Genomic DNA, 21955 nt, shown 5'->3' with positions numbered 1-21955 from the left:
TTAATATGCTCAAGTATTCTTTCAATTGTATTGCAAAAAAGTACATTAAACCATTTTATACCTCGCAAAATGCTCTATTTCCCTAAATGTGCCATTTTTGCTTTTCCCATTGCCATGCATATTGGTATACCTGAGATCTAGGTGCAAATGACTCCACTGTTGAACTCTTCCTTGATTCCTGAACAATGGCATCAAGAGAAATCCCTAAATGAGAGGTTGTACATTTTTAAATAAATACAATGTCATATTTTACACAAGTGTTAAAGGAGAAGGAAAGGTAAAAACTAAGTAAGCTTTACATTAAGGTCTATGTAAATACAGTCATAAGCACTTACAGTACAGAGTTCTCTATCAAAAGAAACACAGGATTTCTTGTCTCTTTTTTGTAAACACAATGTTCCACTGTCTGACTTCCTCTCAGAAACAGCCTTAATTCCCCAGGCCAGAGTCTGTGCAGTTCTCTTCTGTCTCCCCTCTCCTGCTCCCCCTCCCACTAGAATGCTAAATACTCCCTCTATAACGGCTAGAGACTGCAGGCAGGAAGCCAATTAAAATGGCAGCTGCAACCTTAAGCAAACAGAGAAAGCTTCTAAAGCTGTGTAAAGCTTCTAAAGCTGTTCTAAGACATCCTAGATCTGAATGAATGAAATATTTTAATTAAATACTTTGTTCTTTACATAGTTGAATGTGCTGAATTCAAAATCACACAAAAATTATCAATGGAAATCAAATTTATCAACCCATGGAGGTCTGGATTTGGAGTCACAATCAAAATTAAATACAGGCTGATACAACTTTGATGTAATGTCCTTATTAAAACAAGTCAAAATGAGGCTCAGTAGTGTGTGAGGCCACGTGCCTGTATGACCTCCCTACAACACCTGGGCATGCACCCACACAAATGGCTCTGGTAGTGCAGCTCGTCCAGGATGGCACCTCAATGTGAGCTGTGGCAAGAAGGTTTGCTGTGTCTGTCAGCATAGTGTCCAGAGCATGGAGGCACTACCAGGAGACAGGCCAGTACATCAGGAGGGCAACAACCCAGAAGAAGGACCGCTACCTCCGCCTTTGTGCAAGGAGGAACAGGAGGAGCACTGCCAAAACCCTGCAAAATGACCAGCGGGCCACAAATGTGCACGTGTCTGCTCAAACAGTCAGAAACAGACTCCATGAGGGTGGTAAGAGGGCCCAACGTCCACAGGTGGGGGGTTGTGCTTACAGCCCAACACCGTGGAGGACTTTTGGCATTTGCCAGAGAACACCAAGATAGGCAAATTCGCCACTGGCGCCCTGTGCTCTTCAGAGATGAAAGCAGGTTCACACTGAGCGTGACAGGAGACGCCATGGAGAACGTTCTGCTGCCTGCTCCAGCATGACCGGTATGGCAGTGGGTCAGTAATGGTGTGGGGTGATATTTCTTTGGGGGACCGCACAGCCCTCCACGTGCTTGCCAGAGGTAGCCTGACTGCCATTAGGTACCGAAATGAGATCCTCAGACCCCTTGTGAGACCATATGCTGGTGCGGTTGACCCTGGGTTCCTCCTAATGCAAGACAATGCTAGACCTCATGTGGCTGGAGTGTGTCAGCAGTTCCTGCAAGACGAAGACACTGAGGCTATGGACTGGCCCGCCCGTTACCCAGACCTGAATCCTGAGCACATCTGGGACATCATGTTTCCATCCACCAACACCACATTGCACCACACACTGTCCAGGAGTTGGTGGATGCTTTAGTCCAGGTCTGGAAGGAGATCCCTGAGGAGACCATCCGCCACCTCATCAGGAGCATGCCTAGGCATTGTAGGGAGGTCATACAGGCACGTGGAGGCCACACACACTACTGAGCCTCATTTCGACTTGTTTTAAGGACAAAGTTTGATCAGCCTGCAGTGTTTTTTCCCCACTTTTTGAGTGTGACTCCAAATTCAGACCTCCATGGGTTGATAAATTTGATTTCCATTGATAATTTTTGTGTGATTTTGTTGTCAGCACATTCAACTATGTAAAGAACAAAGTATTTTTGTGTTCCCTTTATATTTTTGAGAAGTGTATATTGTTCTAGGTGGCACTAATGTGTCAAATCTATTGGCACTAAAATGACTTTGCTTCTCCTTTAATGCAAGCAATATTACAGGAACACAAAAAATATACACTGGAATTCCTAGATATCAATGGATATCAATGTTACAATCTTATGAATGTTTATCATATAATCACAAATCGCTTCAGTCACTACGGGTACATTTACTATCTAGCATAGGCTATAACCAGAAATGTACATGTTGGAATACAATGTTCAACAGCACTGTCTCAATATACAAGCATGTAGAGCAATGTTCCTTTTACAGGTGTACCGCTATCCTGTAGTGAAGTCCCAAAAATGTAAAATTGAGGAAAGCACTTATTAATTAGTATGAGTGTTGTGATTAAACTTTATTGTAGTACCATACAACATGTTTTGGGCCCTGTGTGCCCTTGAAAACCTACAATAAAGTTAAAATCACAGCAGTCATACTGCTTTATGAGTGCTCACCTCAGCTCTATATTTTTTCAAAAATAAACATCCATACTTGACGCTCCCAAATCAACTAGGAAATAATGCCATGCTTATCTTGCATCTTCCACTGTATAGAGCTCCAGGAGCACATGATAGTCACACAGCTGTTTAAACCAGCACCTTTCTAAGTAGTTCCCCAGTGAAAAAGACAGATACACGGGATATAAAGTTTACATACCCCTGCAAAATGGAAGGTTTTTTGTTTATAAAAAAAAAAAAAAAAGAGAACCCAAGATAAATCCTGTCAGAACTTATTCCACCTTTATTGCAAATCTGTCATCTATACAAACAAACTGAAAACATATCAGAAACATTTTATTGAACAAAGTAAATGCACAATCATAGAAAAACCTGGTTGCATTACTGTGCATACCCTTTAATAATCAAGGATGTTGCTGCATTCAGAATCAACCAATCGTATTCAGTCTCTTCTCAAATTGTACTTAGTATACACCGGACATCAATTAAAGCAGCTCTGATCGAGCTCAGACAAAATTTGACTGTTCCTGCAGGATTACTCCTCTCGGTCTCATACTCAAAAGCCATGGTCCACAAAACTTTGAAAACTTGAAAGGCATCTCATCATTGAAAGGTATCAATCAGGACAGGGACATCCAAATCATCAAAGATGGAGCATGTTGACAGTGATTAACAAGTGGAGAAAATATGGCTCAGCACTGACTGTACCAATATCAGGACATCCCTCCAAAATGAATGAGAAGACAAAGAGAGGCAACCAAGAGGCCTACAGCAACATTAAGGGAGCTGCAAGATTTCTTGGCAAGTACTGGTTATTCTCTTCATGAGACAAGAGTCAGCCATATGCTTCATATGTCTGGGTTTTGGGGCAGGGTAGCAAGACAAAAGCCTTTACTAAAAAAGAAAAACATCCAAGCCTGGCTAAACTTTGCAAATAGGTATACCTAGTTACCCACAACTATGTGGAAAAATGTATTATGAGACCAAGTTTGAACTATTTGGCCATAATTCTGAAAGGTATGTTTGGCGCAAAATTAACAGCACATCATCAAAAGAACACCATACTCACAGAGGAGCATGGTGGAGGCAGCATCATGTTTTGGGGCTTTTTTTATTATCAGTTGGAACTGGTGCTTTAGTCAAGGGGGATGGAATCATGACCAGCTCCAAGTCTATTTTGCCACAAAACCTTCAAGCATCTGTGGGGTGACCTGAAGAGAGCTGTGTGAAAAACATGCCCTCACAATTCTACAGAGCTGGAAATTTTTCCAACCAGGTTTTTACATGATTTCTCTTTTCCACTGAACTGTTTCTGATTTGTTTTGAAATTCTTTGTATAGATGGCAATTTTGCAATAAAGGTGAAATAAGTTCTGACAATATTTATGTCATTTTCTTTTTTTTTATTGGAAAAAACCTGGCATTTTGCAGGGTTGTGTAGACTTTTTAAATTCAGTGTGTTCATTAAGTCAAGTTAGAGTAAAAACAAACATGTTCAAACGAAATACAGCCTTCTAGTTAGCACGCCGGACAGCCATAGTATCTAAAACTTCAGTCTTTATTCATTTCCTTAAAAACATTGTGCCTGACGCGTTTCGTGCGCATGGGCACTTAATCATAGGCATACAAAAGACAGATAGTGCAAGGTTTAAATAGTCAGCTAATCAGTGACATCACACACACTTGAAATCATTTTAAAAACATAGGAAACGAAAAGACAAAACACAAATACTGTAACAAACTCCCCTAAGGGGAATGTAGCAATTCACATATTAATAAAGATACTATAGCAAACTTACTTGGAAGGAATGTAACAATTTACATCAAAGATAGAGTTTAAGCCATACGGATGGCGAGTGCCCAACATAAAGATCCATTTTACCTCTGCTTTTAAAAGTCTAGTCCACATGTTACTGCATCTCTCATCCGGAAATAGTCTATCTATTACCTGAATTCGCAACATGGTCTCATCTCCATTACAGCAATTAATAAAGTGTCTTGAAACCGAACTATTCCCATTTCTTGCAGTTATAAGCCCAATATGTTCACGCATTCTACATTTAAGTGAGCGGATTGTACATCCCACATACTGGATAGAACAACGAGCGCAAGTTAGTAAATAAACCACATGGTGGGTATTACAATTCGCATAAAAGCGCATCTCAAATGATCTCTGGGTTACGGAGCTATTAAACACAGTGGAACAATTAATGTGGGTACACGTGATACATCTTCGTGCCCCGCAAGGATACGTTCCTTTAGTTGCAAACATGAAAGAATCTGGTAAATTAAATTATATGGTAAATTAGCTGAAATATGTTGCCACAGAAGCCAATTACTTTTCTTATAGGCCACATAAGTCTTTCTCTAGAAAAAAGGGGCGACTTATTAGCTGATGACTATCACTATTTCCTCTATGGGCAATTCTGTACTTATTTGGACTTCTCTATAGAAAGGGCTGACTGTGTGAGTCAAGAATGCTAAGTGCTATCAACATATAGGAGGGATATATTAAAACTGTAATGGCATGCAATATTTTGACACAAACTAAGGCAAGAAGGCAGAAAGGCCTTAAGAGCTGCTATGGTAATGTAGGAGCCAAGTTAACCAGTTGAAGAGGCTAAGTCTGGGGAGTGCCAGAGGGCTTCCATAAAATGAAATAACATTTTCACTCACCTGTCTCCTTTTGTATGACCCAAACCCGAAGTTCTACCAAACTATGTGCATAAAAGCAGGTGTCTTCTCTCAGACATCCATACCGAACCTCATGCCGACATAAATCCAACACATAATTTGGTTCAAAAGGGCGGATCTTTGAATATTTTACAGTCACCCCTAGGTTTATGTGCACAAGACATCTATAAAATAGAATTGTAAACTATGTAGTTATTTGATTTAAATCATTTTTTTCAGCCTAGAAATAATTAGCACGATAATAAACAATTAAAACAACTATTTGAGAAAAAAAAACACGTTACAGAAGACTTGGTGTACATGGATTTACAGGATCTGTATTATTCTGAATTACTGATCCATACACTGTATGGATCATTTATATACAATGTAGGCTCCTGGACAACATCAGAGACCTGAAATATTCCCCTTGAATAGAGCACTGTCTGAGGGATGATGAAATGAAGTTAGGTGTCACCCCCACCTCCAGCCCCATAGCCATGCCCTAACTACAACAAAGGACGAAGGTCGCAATAGGCCCCTATCCTTACTACCTGTTTTAAGCCTACCAGATGTTTACAGAGACTGAAACGGTGACATGTATAGGAATGATATGTTACTGAACAAAAATGGTTGAGTACTTCCCATTTCCTTTCCCTTTCACTATTTTCTTCAGCACCTCTTTCCTGATAAAAAAAAGCAATAAGCAAAACCTTAAATACTGTAAAATATGTCACTGCCAAATACTTACTTCACATCTTGAAATGCATGTTTAAAACCAGGGTGTGAACAAAAAAAAGGGCTGTCCATATTTCCCTTGCTTATTATTCTGGGCTTGTGATCAAAGCATTTCTGGAATACATAACAGCAAATACACATTTATGCGAGAATATCTGCATTACTAGCATGGCTTCTTTCATCCTGGCATCTTCAGCAAAGTCCCAATAATAGTGTATATCTACAGTCAGGTTACCCCAATGGGCCAATAACAGGGCAACTACCTGGTGGTTTTAACCTTGAAAGCAAGCAAGTTGCAGGTAAAACTCAGTCTCTTTGTAAAATGTATATTGAAGCTGTGGAATTCATAATGAATCAGATATAATTGAGTGAATGACCAGACCGAGGATGTTTTTAACGTAGTTGGCCAGCTTGAAGCTTATTGTAATATATGGACAAACAATCCCTGTTTTGCTTAAAAGGGTGGGCATCTATTGGTAGCTTAATGCGCAGAATGCCTTAATATCTTATATATACTGAGAAAAGGTGCAGATGACCTCTTGTTTGAATATATATATATATAAAATTATACATAATTTTTTAGAAAAAAAATATTGCGACAACCCCTCTGTTTCAGTGGATGTTATTAAAAATACAAAACAGAAAAATGACAGAACTCACAGGGAAAATACCCCGTGATTTCTTTCCAATGTACGTTTGACCGAACTTAGTCGGTGCCTGGGAGTTCTGAAGGACCCGAACCGGCAGCTGAAATCTGCCCATGTATGTAGCCCATGTATGACATTTTGTATGACACATTGGAACTAGATTACAAGGTATATTTCCTAGCTTATCTTGTATCAATATTGTTGTGTAGAGAAAGGGGAGTCTTTGTACACCCAGATACAAGACACAGTTTTGACGCACCCTGATAGAGTATTTTACCTTTTTCTCTTAATTTGCTGTATATGTTTTGATTTGTCCTATACGTTGAGGAGACCACTTTACAGATCAAAACTCGGATATCACAGCATGAAAAAAAACATCTTTGGAGATGCCAAATTAGGAGTAAGATTGGCTATTTGGTAGCCCAATGTGGACTTCTAGCATTCAGGGGGCTTTGGAGTAAAACTGTATTTTTATGCTTCTAAAACTTTCCTCTAAGCCAAAAATGTAAGAATGGGCATCTACTTTTAGATGATGCCACACAAGCGTATTCTCGGCAATACGCCCCGCTACTGTGCACTTACCCTACCTTGTGCCTCCATCCAAATGAATGAAATACGCTTGGGTGCAGGCACATGTAGCCAATATCCGTCAAAAAACATAAGACTTTGTGTCTTCGGCAGATATTGGCTACATGTGCCTGCACCCGAGCGTATTTCATTCATTTGTGTGCAGGCAGAGGTAGGAGCGTATGGCGATATTTTCTGCAAGCGTTTTTCCGCTTGCCGAAAATATAGGCCATATGCTATGTGTGGCATAAGCCTTAAGGCCACTGGGAACAACATCAAAAGGGGTGGTGAGCAACATGTTGCTCACAAGCCACTACTTGGGGTCACTGATCTAAGGTATATGGTTTTGGAGCACCACCAGTCAGGCAAGGTGGTGACTGTAAATTTCTGTTATGAAAACATAAGGTATAGTGGATTCATTGATTGAATACACTGGCACAAACAGGTTAAACAGATTATGATTTATATGTTTTTTTATGATCTCCAGTTTTGGTTTCACGGTTTGATTTTTTGTTTTGTTTCCTTTAGCCATGTTACCTTTACCTACTAACAAATTTACAAAAGATTTAGCTTTGGGTAGGTAGGGCTTATCCTTAGGTTTAGGTATACAATTTGAGCAACAATTTATGGATTTTCTAGTCAAACTGCTGATTCTATCCAGTTTGAAGCCAAAAGGAGGACCTTAAGAATTTTGATCAGCAAGCCTTTATAGGGAAGGATACATTTATGGAGAAAGGATACAAAAATGGACAATATGTACAGTGTTATTAACAAAGTTAGAAAAGTGGACAGTAACACTGTTTCAATCCCTAATAAAGTTAAAAGGAAAAAGGGGATAAGCAAAACAAATGTGTGAGAAAAACAGATTGTCCTTTATAATTGGGTTTTAATGGGAGTTAGTTGGAAAATAAATGAAATTGTAAATAGCCACTGACAGATATTGAAAGAGGGCAGTGTGTAAAAAAAAAAAAAAAAAAGATTTTTAGAACCCCAGCATTATTTTTAAGAAAGAAAACTGCTTTATAGTATCTGCTACAAAAAATTTGTGCTTGCATTTCACTTTAAGCACAGTAAAAATATCTTACAATAGTATTAGTTATTAAATAAACTGATGGCTCTTTCTTTCACCCATTATTTTGTATTTAGCTGTATATACTTACTCCACAAAGAAACACAAATGTCCCAGGGTGTTCCTGTAATAGGTGGGGTATTGTAAGGCTGATTTTGCCTTTACCCCCAAAAAGGGCTTCTCGGCAGAAGGTTCCCATCCTTTCTTGTGTCCACACATCAATTTCTTCTTGGGAGTATGCAAAGGTACAGTTTGGGTATGTACATTCATTCCCTTGAAGGACATCTGATAAGATATGATGGGTTACTAACTATGAGAAAAGGATCAATATAAATGTATAACTTGCATTCATACCTGTTGTTCTAGAGTTAAGTATTAGTATGATTTTGGGCAAAAATACAAACAAATAAGTAACAAGAAAAATGCTTGTTTCCTTTTATAGCAATCCACTCTATGTTTTATATGTGGTAAGACCTTAATCCTTCACATAACATAAACCTAATAGCATAGTTTCACCACCAATATGGATCCATGCATTTAGTTAGGATCAAGTACAAGGTACATGTATAGAATCTGTTTATAGGAGACAGCCTTCCAGTAATTCAGAGTTTTCTTGATATTAGGTTTCCAAATAAAATATCCATACCAGTATCAATTATTTCTTGCACAAGAAATGCTGTTATTTTGGTTTTAAATTAATGTTTCTTATATAGTTTACAAATACAAGCCCTTTACAGACTCTCTTAGGCCAGTGGCACACCCAGAGTTTTCACCAGGGGTGTAGAAACCACAGCGGAGTTGTAAAATATTTGTTTTCAAAAACATTTACACAATATTCTACACACTGTTCATGTTTCGGGCAGATTTATCATACAACGTAAAAAATGGAGGCAATATTTGCCATGTGTTGCCATGTAAAAAAATAGCATAATTTTTATACTTGTTTTTTCTTAGAGCTTCTTCGTCCAGAACTTAATTGCACAGTCTAAAGTGGCGTAAAATAACTGCATCAAATCTAATATTTAGCCAGCATAAAATAAGACACACTGATAAAGTCGTCATTTATTTTACACAGTTTTTACACCTTTTTTGGCGAATTTAGTTTTAAATTGCATAATAGGTCCCTTTCCATTTTCACAACAGAAGACTTTTAAGACTATATTCTTCAGCGTATTGTTGTATATTTATAAAGTAGAAAAAAGGTGCCTTTAAGTAGTGCCATTTTACAATAATTGTAGCAAAGTTTTAGCTGTAGCATGCAGAACCTGTTTACAAATATTTATAAGTTATAAGTTGGCAAAAAATATATAAATGTATAAAACATAGCGGTAAGTAGCAAGTAGTGTAGACAATCAATAAAAAAACCAAACATGACTATGTCCCATAAGGAACAATTAAAGGTGGAGGGACTGTTGGGTGGACCGAAGACCAAAGAATATGCCTATTTTTTTGTAAACAAAAGAATGGTTCCTCAAGCAGCTCCAGACTGTTTTAATAGCATAATAATTGATATGACAGTTATAGATTGACTGGAAATGACTGTACAGCATATATAATACAATTTGTCATTGATTTTGTATTTTTAACTTTGTATTTAAACCAATTTAATTCATTGTCCCCAGTCTCACGTGTCCCACTGGCAACTCTGTAAGCCAGTTTAAAACCCAGTAATTGGTTAGCAATTGATACTTTAGATTATACATTTCTTAGCATCATCAGAGAAGTGCCAACTAACATTATCAAGTTGTGGCAGATGCTGCTACAGCAGATTTGGCTTTCTCTAGTGAAGTGCTTAAAAAACTTCGAGGCTCAATTCTCAATAAACTGCCTTAGCTTCAAACTATTCTGCAGGGCTTTGCAGACATTAAAGAAGAATAGAATCTAGAATTTGATTTTCTCTGGTAAAGTCTGTCTGTGCAAATAAAGAGCATAGACACCTACAAGATAAGTGAAATTCCTACTTCCTCTGTTTCACAGATAGCTAATTACTAGACACTTCCTTGTAACACACAAAAAATATATAATATACTATACCTTTACATAAATAGAAAGGGCCTAAATATTGATTTTTTGGCCTTGGTCTTATTTTCTTCCATGATGCATCTCCAGAGCTTTTAGTCCTCCCAAGCAGAATATCCTTTTTGCATTTATGATTTAAAGCAGAATTAAAAATGAAGGCCTGGCTTGTCCCTAAAATGTAAAGCAGGGCATAAATGACTTAAGAGGCACAGCAATATTCCCCATTGTTTTTGTTCCCCAGCATTTGTACACAAAATCTATTAAACACATTCTCAAGGATGAAAACATCAAAATACATCTATGAGATTTGAAGATGAGCACACTGATATATATCTCAAGTTGCAAGTGGATTCACATCAAGTTACTTCCTTTTATGAATAAAACATAACATTTTACCCAACTATTTACAGTACCCCAAACAGCAATGGGGTTTCAAGATACAAAGAGGAATAATGTATTTTAAAATAAAACTGTTACTGATATTTGACAAATGTTCAGGCTTCACACTGGCTTATTTCCTCTCTCTGCCTACCTGACATAGTAACATAGTAAGTTGGGTTGAAAAATGACATACGTCCATCAAGTTCAAACATAATGCCTATATATAACCTGCCTAACTACTAGTTGATCCCTCCACCATGTATGCTACAGAAATTCCGGCCCTCGGTACTGCAGAAGTTGGACAGCACTGATCCAGACTAATTGCCACTGCTAAAAGTCGCAGTGACTTGTACCATGCGGTCGCAGTGACTTGTATATTTTACACAGAAGGTTAGTCGCCAAGACTGTGCTTTTAAGGGCAAAGACAGATGGGGCGATTAGTTGCTGTGACTAATGGCTCCATCTGTCTTTAGTCTTAAGCTTCACTTGATTACTATTCTATGTTTATATGATATGTAAAGACAATCCAAATGACTCACTGTGTTTGGGAAATGTATAGCACTGGCAACTATCTAAAAAAGAAATCTGTATTTATCACATAATGTGTAAAATTAAATTCTTCAGTTGCACATTTCTGTCCCCATTAGTACACTGCTTTATCCTTAAACTTTATAGAACACATAATGGCTTAGTATAGATAAATACCATTCATATAAAAATTATCTCTACATATAGCACTTACATCCAAAAAACAACAAAACAATCAGCAGGCTCTGAAGAGTTCAGTGTGTTATTATTAGAACTGTATCTAGATAATTCAGTGTATTTCAACTTACCAGATTTGGTAAAACAGAACTGGCAAGCCTGTCTAAATTCATGGGTATCTTCAAGAGGGTTTATGCCTTTCAAAGGAGTATGATATGAAATGGACTGGGCTCCATTGACTAAAGAGTCTGGTAAGGATAACGTCAGATTACTCCCTAAAATATCAGGACTATCAGATCTGAAGAGGTATGTGGAGTCCTTCCCCTAAAAGGGAATAATAAAAATTAACAACATTTGCAACCCGAAATTAACCAAATTAGCACATACAAATTTGAGTTTTAAGCATACTCCGTAAGGAAGGGGTTCCCAACCTTCCTTTCTTGAACCACAGTCAAATGTAAAAAGACTTGGAGAGCAACACAAGCATCATAAAAGTTCATGGAGGTGCCAAGTAAGGGCTAATATTGGCTATTAGGTAGCCTCTTTGTACACTATCAGGTTACAGGACGCTTTATGTTGTAGTAAATCGTGTTTTCATTCAACCAAAATTCTCATGTTGCTCATGAGCCACTGGTTGGTTATTTTTATATGTTCCATTTTAGCAACCACGGCACCTCCTCCGTTCACCCAAACAATTAAGTGAAAACAAAAGTTTCAGTTGCATCAGTTTGGGGTTACCCTTTATTGCTAAGGACAGAATAGTGATGTATAATGCTACTGGATTTGCTTAATGATGTAAAACCTGTGGGTCGGGACCCCCTTGGGGGTCGAACGACCCTTTCACAGGGGTCGCCTAAGACCATCGGAAAACATATATTTCCGATGGTCTTAGGAAACGTGACATCGCTCCTCTATGGTTGGGGGCCACCACAACATGAGGAACTGTATTAAAGGGTGGCGGCATTAGGAAGGTTGTGAACCACTGATGTAACATATAACTGTTTTAATAAGAGATTTCTAACTTGCAATCAAATGGAGATGTAAATGATGGGTCAGTTCAACCAACTGCTTTTGTAATAGATTCTGGTGGCTAAAATCAGAGAAAGTTATGAACAGGGCAAACTAACATGCAAGATGAAGTTTATCATTACACAGCTGTTTTGTGGGGTAAAATCCTCCACAGTTGATACAGTCTAATTTGTGCTTGTTTTCATTTATTTAATGAGTTGGAAAACAAAATCACCCAATCCATCGGTTTTACCATTTAAAGATTAAATAAATTCAATAGGATAGTTTTGCCACCAATATTGGTTCATGCAGCTTAGTTACCATCAATACAATTTACTGTTTTATTATTACAGAAAAAAATTAAATTTTAAAAATTAATAATTTTCTTCATTATGGTTTACAGATTTCAAGACCAAAAAATCCCAGAGATGTATTTTGGAATTTTTACACTGCCGAGTTATAGTTTATTGCATACTAGGCATTTTCTCTGCCATGGAAAAAGGCCAAAGTTCACCATGCCACTTACTTACTAACCAAATCTACTCACTAACCAGTCTATTGCATGTTTTTGTGCCATCTGCCTGTGCCAGTGGTATCAGGTTTCCACTTTTTACTATCACAAATGATTTCTGAGAGCAGTAATGGAGTGCTGTCCACCTTATTTCATGTTGAGGGCAGAATATTTCGCATACTGAATGTTCGAGGGCCAGATTATATTAAAATCATGTGAATTCTAAGGAACCTTTGAGCAGGCTGGGGGCCATAAGAATCCTTTAGAGGGCCACATTTGGCCTGCAGGCTTCCAGTTGGACAGCACTGGTGTAACGTAATAAAACATACATACATACATACATACATAAATAAATACATATAGTAACTCGCTATCAACCTGCTGACTATCTGCTGATTGGTTGCTATGGGCAATCTGTAGCAGCAAACTTTAGATCATTTCTTACTTTACCTCTATGTGCCATCAGCAGGCCTGATTTTAGTGAAATCGCGGAAGTTGCCTTGAGAGGCAATTTCACTGAAATCACGCCGCCGCATATGCCATCCCACCGGCGATTTACATTTTCGCCGGTGGGATGGCATTTCGGGGAGAATAGTCGCGGGCGACTAATCTCCCCGTGTGCCAGAGCCCTAAGGTGTATTTTATACAAGCTGGCGGGTTGGGTCTAATACAAGAAACAATTCAATTCAATACGCACCGTAAAAGAAGATGTGTCTGATATACTTGTTTTGGACGTTCCATTGATCTGTCCTAAAACAGATGGGTCTGTATTAAAAGAGAAAATATACACTATTTTGTGAAAGTAAAAAAACAGATGATAAGCCGTTTGCATCTTTCACAGTCAAACTGATAGACAGGCTCATCATAAGGGCATGTAAGTTTAGTTAAAATGTCTGTTGGCTTTATTTCTTGCACTGCACGTACATGTCAAGTAATCCTTCACAACTGTCAGCAAAAAGGAAAAGCACCAGACTTCAATGAAACTGAAGTGTTCATGGGTAGCTGGGAAAAATTAAATCAAAGAATACTGTTGCTAACAAATGCACAACCACTGCCTTCCTAAATTTTTAACATTTTAATTTTAACAAATAAGTGACATCACCCAATACAACTATAACTGATTGAGTTTTATCATTTCATAAATAATTGTATATGAATTTGTAGTTTGAAGGCTGATTTCCAGAGTGTACAGAGAGCTTCAACCCTAAAACTGGGTTTGTAGCATTAAAATCCAGATGTCCCAATGCAGTTTTGGATACACAGTAAAATGCCTCCTACAAAATATAATGTATGCATAAAGGTTTGACTGTAATTAACCTTCAAGTACACTGTGTGTGTGTATGTAACCCATATTTTATGTTTATAAACAGCAAATACTTAACCACAAATATTTTCTTTTATTTCAAGTACAGGATAAGGGCACAATTATTTAATTTTCATGTTTTATGTTGCCGGCCCTCGTAGATTTGAAATTGTATCTGGTCACAAGTTGTTGAGTATAGATTATGTTATAACTTCTAAATTAATATGCTGCTTGCACTACAAAACATGATACCTAAAATAAATTAAGTTACAGATTTGCATTCTCCTTACCTTGGTAGTCGGTTACAGGTGCAGAGTTCAATACCATGGATTCAAATGGTGAAATAATTGATGGGGAGTATTGATCAGATGAAAATCCAGAAAAGACAGGTATGTTTTGTACTGGAGATCCAGAAATACTTTGTTTACTGCTTGGTAAGAGACCAACAGCAGCAGAACTAGCCTGTAAATCCATATGCAAATGCTAAAAAAATGAATGAATATAACATCTAGTGCCACATTTATGTTTTAAATTCAAACAAATAAAAATGTAAACAATGTGCAGTAAACAGGTGAGGTCCCAGGTTCTATCTGAAGTCATGGCAAATCACCATACATCCTTTAACACTAAGGATACACACCATACATCCTTTAACACTAAAGACTTTTTTTCAGGATGTTATCCACAAACATATTGTATGTGTATATATATATATGTATATCACGTCAGGATGTAAAATTTAAGTGACTTCTTAAATATTCCATATACCCTAACATCACACCCAAATGTAATATGTGTGTTTATTTTCAAATTATATGAAAACCTTTCAACAATCTAAAAAGAGTAACAAAATATCAATAAAAGTGTATACAATGTAAGTGCCACAGTTTAGAGATTTTAAAACTCTTTCTCATATATATTATGGAACCAATCAAACTGAAAATTCATGTGCGTGTACTAACAACAAGGCTAGAGCCACATGAGGCTGAATCTCTAGCTGTGGTTTTCCAGAAAAAGCAGGCTGAGAATCAATCCCTATGCTGGAACCAGCCTCCTAACTTTCCTACAACTGTAAATCCTGTGTCTGCCCAGGTGCAGGTAGAATTGGCAGATATTGGCATCTTCGCTTTATCTTGAAAAGACCCCTGTGAGGGTCAAAATGTCAATCTTGAAATGAACTGGTATGTTTTTGCAACATATTTTTGTCTGTATATATGCATATATAACACGTAGATGCATATATAACACATTTATGTATTATACATACAGAATATTAAACTCAATAGTGAGAAAAATAATAACCTTTATTACATTTGCCAGAAGTTAAAAACAAATATCCCTTAAAATCAAGAGACGAAAAAAACTTTAAAACTAGTGGAGCCCCTCACCTTGATGGAAAAAATATGACGAATATGAAAAAAGTGAAAAAGTCACTTAAATATTATCTAATTTCCAACATAAAGCCACACCAAAAGACTGCCAGCTCAGTAAAAACTGGATTCATCCAATATCCATTAACTGTAAAAGAGATCAGCCTGAAATTTTTCCTAAAACGATCGATTAAAAGTTAAATAATTTAAGCCTAAAGCTAATACTGCATAACAATTCAGACATGCAGAGCTCTTGCACACAAGCTTGATTTCATAGAAAGGGAATAATAGGCTATAATTCAGGACTTACAGACAGTACAATAATCAAAGCCATACAGTCACCTTACCTTATTAATTTCATTTGATCCTGGGACTGAATCAAGAAATTTATCCAACTCATCCCCTAGAATATCTCCATCTCCATAATTCATACATGTAATAGAAAATGGAGAAGATACTCCATTACTGGCAATTGCAGAAGGAAATGTTCCCACTTCTGCAATGGGAAACACACTGGGGGAGATGCAGGAAGCTGATGATGAAGGTGTTCCACTGAAGGAGTTAGTAGCAACAGAAAGTGATGAGAAGGTCAAGTGAGGGTTTTCAGAATTAAATGCAGGTAGATCTGGAAAAGGATTGAAACATCAATCATTTATTATAAAAAAATATTGCTGTAATTTATTGTACACAGTAAAATGTTTCACTACCTCTAGCCTACCTACTTGCAGATTCTTCAAGCGCAGGGGTGGATTCTCAGCCTGCTTCTATCCACAGACCGAGAATCCGCCCCATGTGGCACTAGTCTAACAAACAGCATGCTCAGTAGGGGCTACAGAAAATGTCACCATGAAAGGTGTATGCCCTTTATTGTTTTGGAGGTGCATGTTCCCTGTGCTACACAATAAAATGATTCAATAAAATAAAAAGCCAGAGTAAAATCATCAGAGTATTACCATGATGATTTTATTTTTATAAAACAGGCTGCGGGGACACAGCTAAAATTTAAGATTAATGCTAGGTATCTTTTTAAATAGAGAATGACGTGTACCTGAAAATTGTGCAATGTGTAGCTATTACTTTAAATTTATACTTACTGAGAGCTCAACAGACAACTAGCATTGGCTTACCTGGTTCAATATGTTCAGCTAGAGAGTCCACATTCTGCACATAAAACAAAAAATGCTACAGATCAGCTGAAATGAAGCATTCAAAATAAAATAAAATACAAAACAACACTTTCTACTGCTAGCCTAAAGCTTGCGTCTATAAATACTGAAAATTTGGGAGCAAATTAATTTTAATACATGAATATCTGATTGAAGTTGACCACACGGACATATAAAGGTGGCACTGAGTAATGTGAACACAACTGTGCAAAGACTGTTTCTGTAGAACTTAGCCTGCCTTGATTACCATCAGTCACTGGTGCAGGAGATAAGGTTATCTTTAGTAAAACAGAGGCCCAAATATATTTCCTCTCACCATTGCTATCTATTAAAGTCCAATCTTAAATAGATGTAAATAATTCTGCACAAGGTGTATGGAACTGAAACGTCGGACTGAATAAAACCTCACTTCTACAATTCATTTGATGTCTCCTAGTGTGAAAATTCCTGTGAGTGCCGTCACTATATCTTTGTCTAAAATATATATATATATATATGCCTGTAGAATCACCATACCGTTAAGTATCATAGAATATTAACTAAAATGTGCAGTACATTATTAATACATTATTTTATTTTCCTTTTGTAAATATATAGCAAGTAACAATTTATCTTTTTCCTAGAAAATTAATTTATTATTTTTCTACATTGCTTATATTTAAAAAATAATCTTCTACTGGAAAATATATACTAGAAGTCACCACAGCATTAATGACAATATAAGTAATTTGTTAAAAACAAGCACAGTACAGTACAGAAGGTCAGGGGTCATTAGTCTATAGGATGGGACCCAAAACATGTCACCGTGTTACAAAACCTGGGTCACAGTGATTTTCTTTAATACACTGACAGTTTTAAATACAACATAAATATATTTAGTCTGTTAAGTGAATAGTAAACCAAATATTGGACTGTAAAAGTGGCTCCCAGATCTAACTTGGTCCCATGAAAAACAGTTGGGAAACATAAAAGATAAACTAAGTGCTGCTTTTGTCTGAAACACACAGACCTATGTTACTGCACAAGAGCAGTAAGTAATTATTTGGCATAAGTATCAGGAAGCAAGGTGTTTTCAACAGCTAAGGTACAATGGTACTTTGTTTCCCTTCTCAAACAAAACCAGCCCCTGAAACAACCCTGATGAAAGTATGTAGTAATGTGCTGAAATTACCCCAAAAAAGTGTGTGTGCATTTGCAAACCATAGCAGCTTGTATTTTTTCATCTGCCAACTTTATGTTACAAAGAAAACACAAAACGTGACATCAGCCTAAAGCTAAGGCTAAAGCTGGCCATACACTCACCGATAATATCATATGAAACCTCATTTCGTACGATATTCGGTGCGTGTATGGCAAGTCGGCGAGTCGACCGATATCGCAGGAAGCTGCTGATATCGGTCGACTCGCCGATCGGGCCAGTTAAAAGATTTTAATCGGGCGCCATAGAAGGCGCCTGACCAAAATCGGCAGAAGGAGGTAGAAATCCTATTGTTTCTACCTCCTTATCTGCTGTTTCAGCCCTGAAGGTTAGTGGCGGAACTGACGATCTTTCATGTGACCGATGGTCGCACGAAAGATAGTCAGATCGCCACGTGTGTGGCCACCTTAAGGGCACACAGGGCTCCCCATCCACTCCTGTGTATCTGTACTGACAAACGTGTAGACACACAGAGCAGATTTCAGTGCAAAAATGCATTGTTTTGTATAAAAATCTGCTCCTGGTGTCTGTGCATGCACCAACACCATGCCTGTCAGTGCAGATATACAGAAGAGCAGAAGGAAACACAATGGCTTTTACTTTCAGAGAAAACACAGGCAAAGATAAGCCAAGGCACAGCCCCATGTGCCCTTATTGTAAAGCATACTCAATCTGAAAAGCACAAGTGCTGGCAAGTTCTTCCCATTCAAATGACTGGGTGGTGACAGGGGGATTTTTTTGCATTTAATTTTTGCATTAATTTTGGCTTTAGAGCACCAAATTGTGGAATTAATGAGATAAGAAAAGATAAGCAAAGTATGAAAAATTTGTCAGGATTTCTTAAGCAACAGGAAATTTAACAAAAAAATGTACTGCATAAAAAATAAACAAATATATTCAAGTAAAATATTACAGGATGATCAAAGCTTCTGAACCAATTACCTTCCTTGCGTCTTCTTCTAAAGCCACATTCAGACCTGTCTGCAAATACAAAAAGATTAAAAGATTAACTGAAGAAAAAAAATCTTTTTCTACAGATATTAAATAAAAGAACATACCTTGGCTCTAATGTATGCTTTTCTGATTTTCAGGCCAAGCTTTACTGCTATATCTTGGGCTAACTTCACCACACTTTCATCCTAAGGTAAAGCAATTAAATTAGGAACCATTATAAAACAAATACCTAAAGAAAAAAACTAACACCCTTTACAATCGAGTTTAAAGCAATTCCATTCACATAGGTATTTACGGTAAATATATCGAGCAGGGCTATACTGAAACTGTTGTAGTGCCATATTTAAAAGACATGCAGATACAGATACAATTTTACAAAAGTACTTTACAGTGGTAAATATACCCTTATGTTTAACTCTTTTAAGAGGTAAAGTCATGAAACCTAATATTGATATGAATAGAATCCATAATAGTCTGTGTGTCTGCCCATACCCCACCTCCCTAGTAAATTGGAGGACTCCCTTTGCATTCCAGAGAATCTGTGACCACCCACTGTGGAAAGCAGAGGGACCTCGACTTCCGGAATCTATCACTTTACAATGGAACAAATAAAGAAAGGGGTTGAATTGCACTGTTAGCATAAGGAATTTAGGGAAATGGTTCCTCAAGGTACCATGGTTTTCCTTTCAATCTGTGGAACCAGGTATTTGTATAAAAATACATATTGTGTAAAAATCCAATATTTATTTAGAGAAATATTTTCTGGATGGTATGCACTCTTCTACATAAGTCCAACTGAATTATCTAGTTTCAAAAAAGGGGGTCCCTTTAAAGAAGAAAACTCACACAAAAACAATTCTTGCAAGTAAAGGTGGCCATACATGGAAAGATTCGCTCATTTGGCAATATTGGAAAGTGTTATCGGGCTAATTCGATCGTTTGGGCCAAATGATTGAATGCATACGGCGGCCTTAGGTGCTGTCAGAAAATCGAACTTGCCCGATCAAGAGCTGCCCGATTTTAGGACAAATGCCAGATGGCTAGGCCCGTCGGGGGTGCCCATACATGGGCAGATAAGATAAAGGACCTGAATCGCCAGCCACCTTAAGGGTGGACATGCAGATTCAGGAAGAAAGGTAGAATTTTTTCTGTCTCACCCTCTGCAGGACAAAAGTAGGAAGAACTTTTAAAATGATCTTACCTGTGGGGCACTCAAAGAGCACTTGGCTACAGCATCATAAGCTTCCTTGTATCTCTCTAACATGAATAAGGCTTGAGATTTGCGATACAGAGCTCTAAGATTGCTGTCATTTAATTTTAGAACATCTTCACAGTCTTTTAAAGCTTCCTCATATAAACCCTGTATTTAAAAATACAAAGTAAGTTTGGAAACTAGTCAATGTCTATAACAATCAAATCTTTCTTCATAAAGTATACATCATCAAGCTTTTTTTTACTTTAACAAGTACAGTACATGGATTTCACTGAAAGCATTTGTATAATAATTTTATATACCAGTAACTCTTAGGCATTCCAATTAAAAGAAGCACTTTACAACAACTAAATTAAGAACAATAATAAAGCTATTGTCACTGGTGGTAATTTCCCCATAGGATTTTGAGAATTAAACACTGTCCTACAAATTTCAGTCTAGGGGGTTAAATCTTACATTAAAATCTTAGCTGCTTTCTTAGTCCAAGTGCACTGTCCAACTTTGTATGCATAGTAAAAAAGTATCTGACAGGCAAGAATACATTTTAATTAAGATGCCATGCAAGGACAACTATGGAGTTCTTGAGCAGACTGGAACACATACAAAAACACTCAGTAAAAATAACTGCATTCCTGTAGTTATTTGGCTGTTAGCTAAAACTATATGCAAAACACACAAAAATATAACTGCATGGCGTGATTGTTTTACAACGTATATTAAATATACAAGTTAATTTTACCATTTCCAGGTAACATGCAGCCCGATTCACATAGAGCCTTTCCCAAGTCTTGCTGGGGATGCAGATTTCATCAGAAGATGCATACTCTGCTATGCTGAGTGCTTCAGTGTATTGGCTTAGGGAATCCTTTGCACAGTTTTCTCTATATAAATCATTGCCTTCATTGTAAAGATCTATAACAAGCTTTTTCAAAAAAATCTAAGAACAGATGAAAAATATAGAGAGATTATACTGACAAATGTACTAAAATACAATGATAAAAATTCTGCCAAACAAGTTAAACTAATTTACCTCATAATCTTCCTGTGTTCCTAAGTATGGCAGTGAAGACCTGAAAGCAAATATTAAATTAAATATCAGTACCAGTGTGATCAATAAATCTTTAGCAGCCTCTTAGGCTACTAAAATTACCCCTTGTCACTCAGTGGGAATAGGCATCTTAAATCAAGTGGTTCTTGCCAAGTGGAAAACATCATTAAAGCAAGAGCAGCTTTTCATTACATTTCAGTACACTAAGTTTTTTAATCTTACTAAAAATCACACACATTTTGTATTTGTTGCTACAGAGGTGTAAGCCATTTGTTAAATCTAGTTTATGTATTTTTCATTACAATAATTTTCCTGACCAATATTTTATGCAAATCTTATTCCTTTAATTCATATTTGAAGTTATGCATAGTTCATACACAGAACTAGGCTTGAACCAATAATAAGGGATTTTACATGGGCTTACAAGATAATTAATTATCACTGGGCTCGTCTTAAAGTGATACTGACAACAAAACATTTCTTATAAAACTATGAACCTACTTACAAACCTACCTTTAGGTCACTGTTTTTTCCTAAAAGTCCTGTTTCTCTACATAAATCCTACTGAAGATCCTGAACCCGACTGTCTGGCAGCCCGACTGTAGCTTCTCAATCTGTCAAAAGGACTACGTCATAAACTGGGAGGATTCAGCTTGCCGTTTGCTTCAAAGAGTTCCCCCTCCCTCCCTCCCTCACATAGCATCGCATGGCGTTGTGAACTAGATAGCAGGCAGGCTTGATCTTTCCATTGCCTGCCTACTTCAAAGGGCTGTGCCCCCTCTCTGCTCTTCCCATGAAGAATTAAATAGCAGGCCAGCTTAAGCTTTCCCCTGCCTGCCTGCCTGCCTGC

General features: G+C 37.3%; 1 protein-coding gene across 3 annotated transcripts in view; it reads right to left on the bottom strand.

The window, feature by feature from the left end:
• Positions 1 to 21955, bottom strand: part of zc3h7a (zinc finger CCCH-type containing 7A) — a 34570-nt gene that overhangs the window by 8262 nt on the left and 4353 nt on the right. The window contains 15 exon segments of one of the 3 annotated variants that reach the window (NM_001045697.1): positions 131 to 204; positions 5212 to 5393; positions 5960 to 6060; positions 8321 to 8514; positions 10264 to 10419; positions 11466 to 11658; positions 13551 to 13618; positions 14447 to 14618; positions 15874 to 16151; positions 16654 to 16687; positions 18833 to 18871; positions 18949 to 19029; positions 20046 to 20204; positions 20797 to 20994; positions 21088 to 21127. In NM_001045697.1, the coding sequence (NP_001039162.1) occupies positions 131 to 204; positions 5212 to 5393; positions 5960 to 6060; positions 8321 to 8514; positions 10264 to 10419; positions 11466 to 11658; positions 13551 to 13618; positions 14447 to 14618; positions 15874 to 16151; positions 16654 to 16687; positions 18833 to 18871; positions 18949 to 19029; positions 20046 to 20204; positions 20797 to 20994; positions 21088 to 21127 (1969 nt within the window). 3 annotated transcript variants of the gene reach the window in all.

The sequence above is a fragment of the Xenopus tropicalis genome, chromosome 9, assembly GCF_000004195.4.
Source record: "Xenopus tropicalis strain Nigerian chromosome 9, UCB_Xtro_10.0, whole genome shotgun sequence".
In the NCBI taxonomy this organism is placed as follows: domain Eukaryota; kingdom Metazoa; phylum Chordata; class Amphibia; order Anura; family Pipidae; genus Xenopus; species Xenopus tropicalis.
Note: the sequence above shows the minus strand (reverse complement) of the source record. Positions and strands in the feature narration are given on the sequence as shown.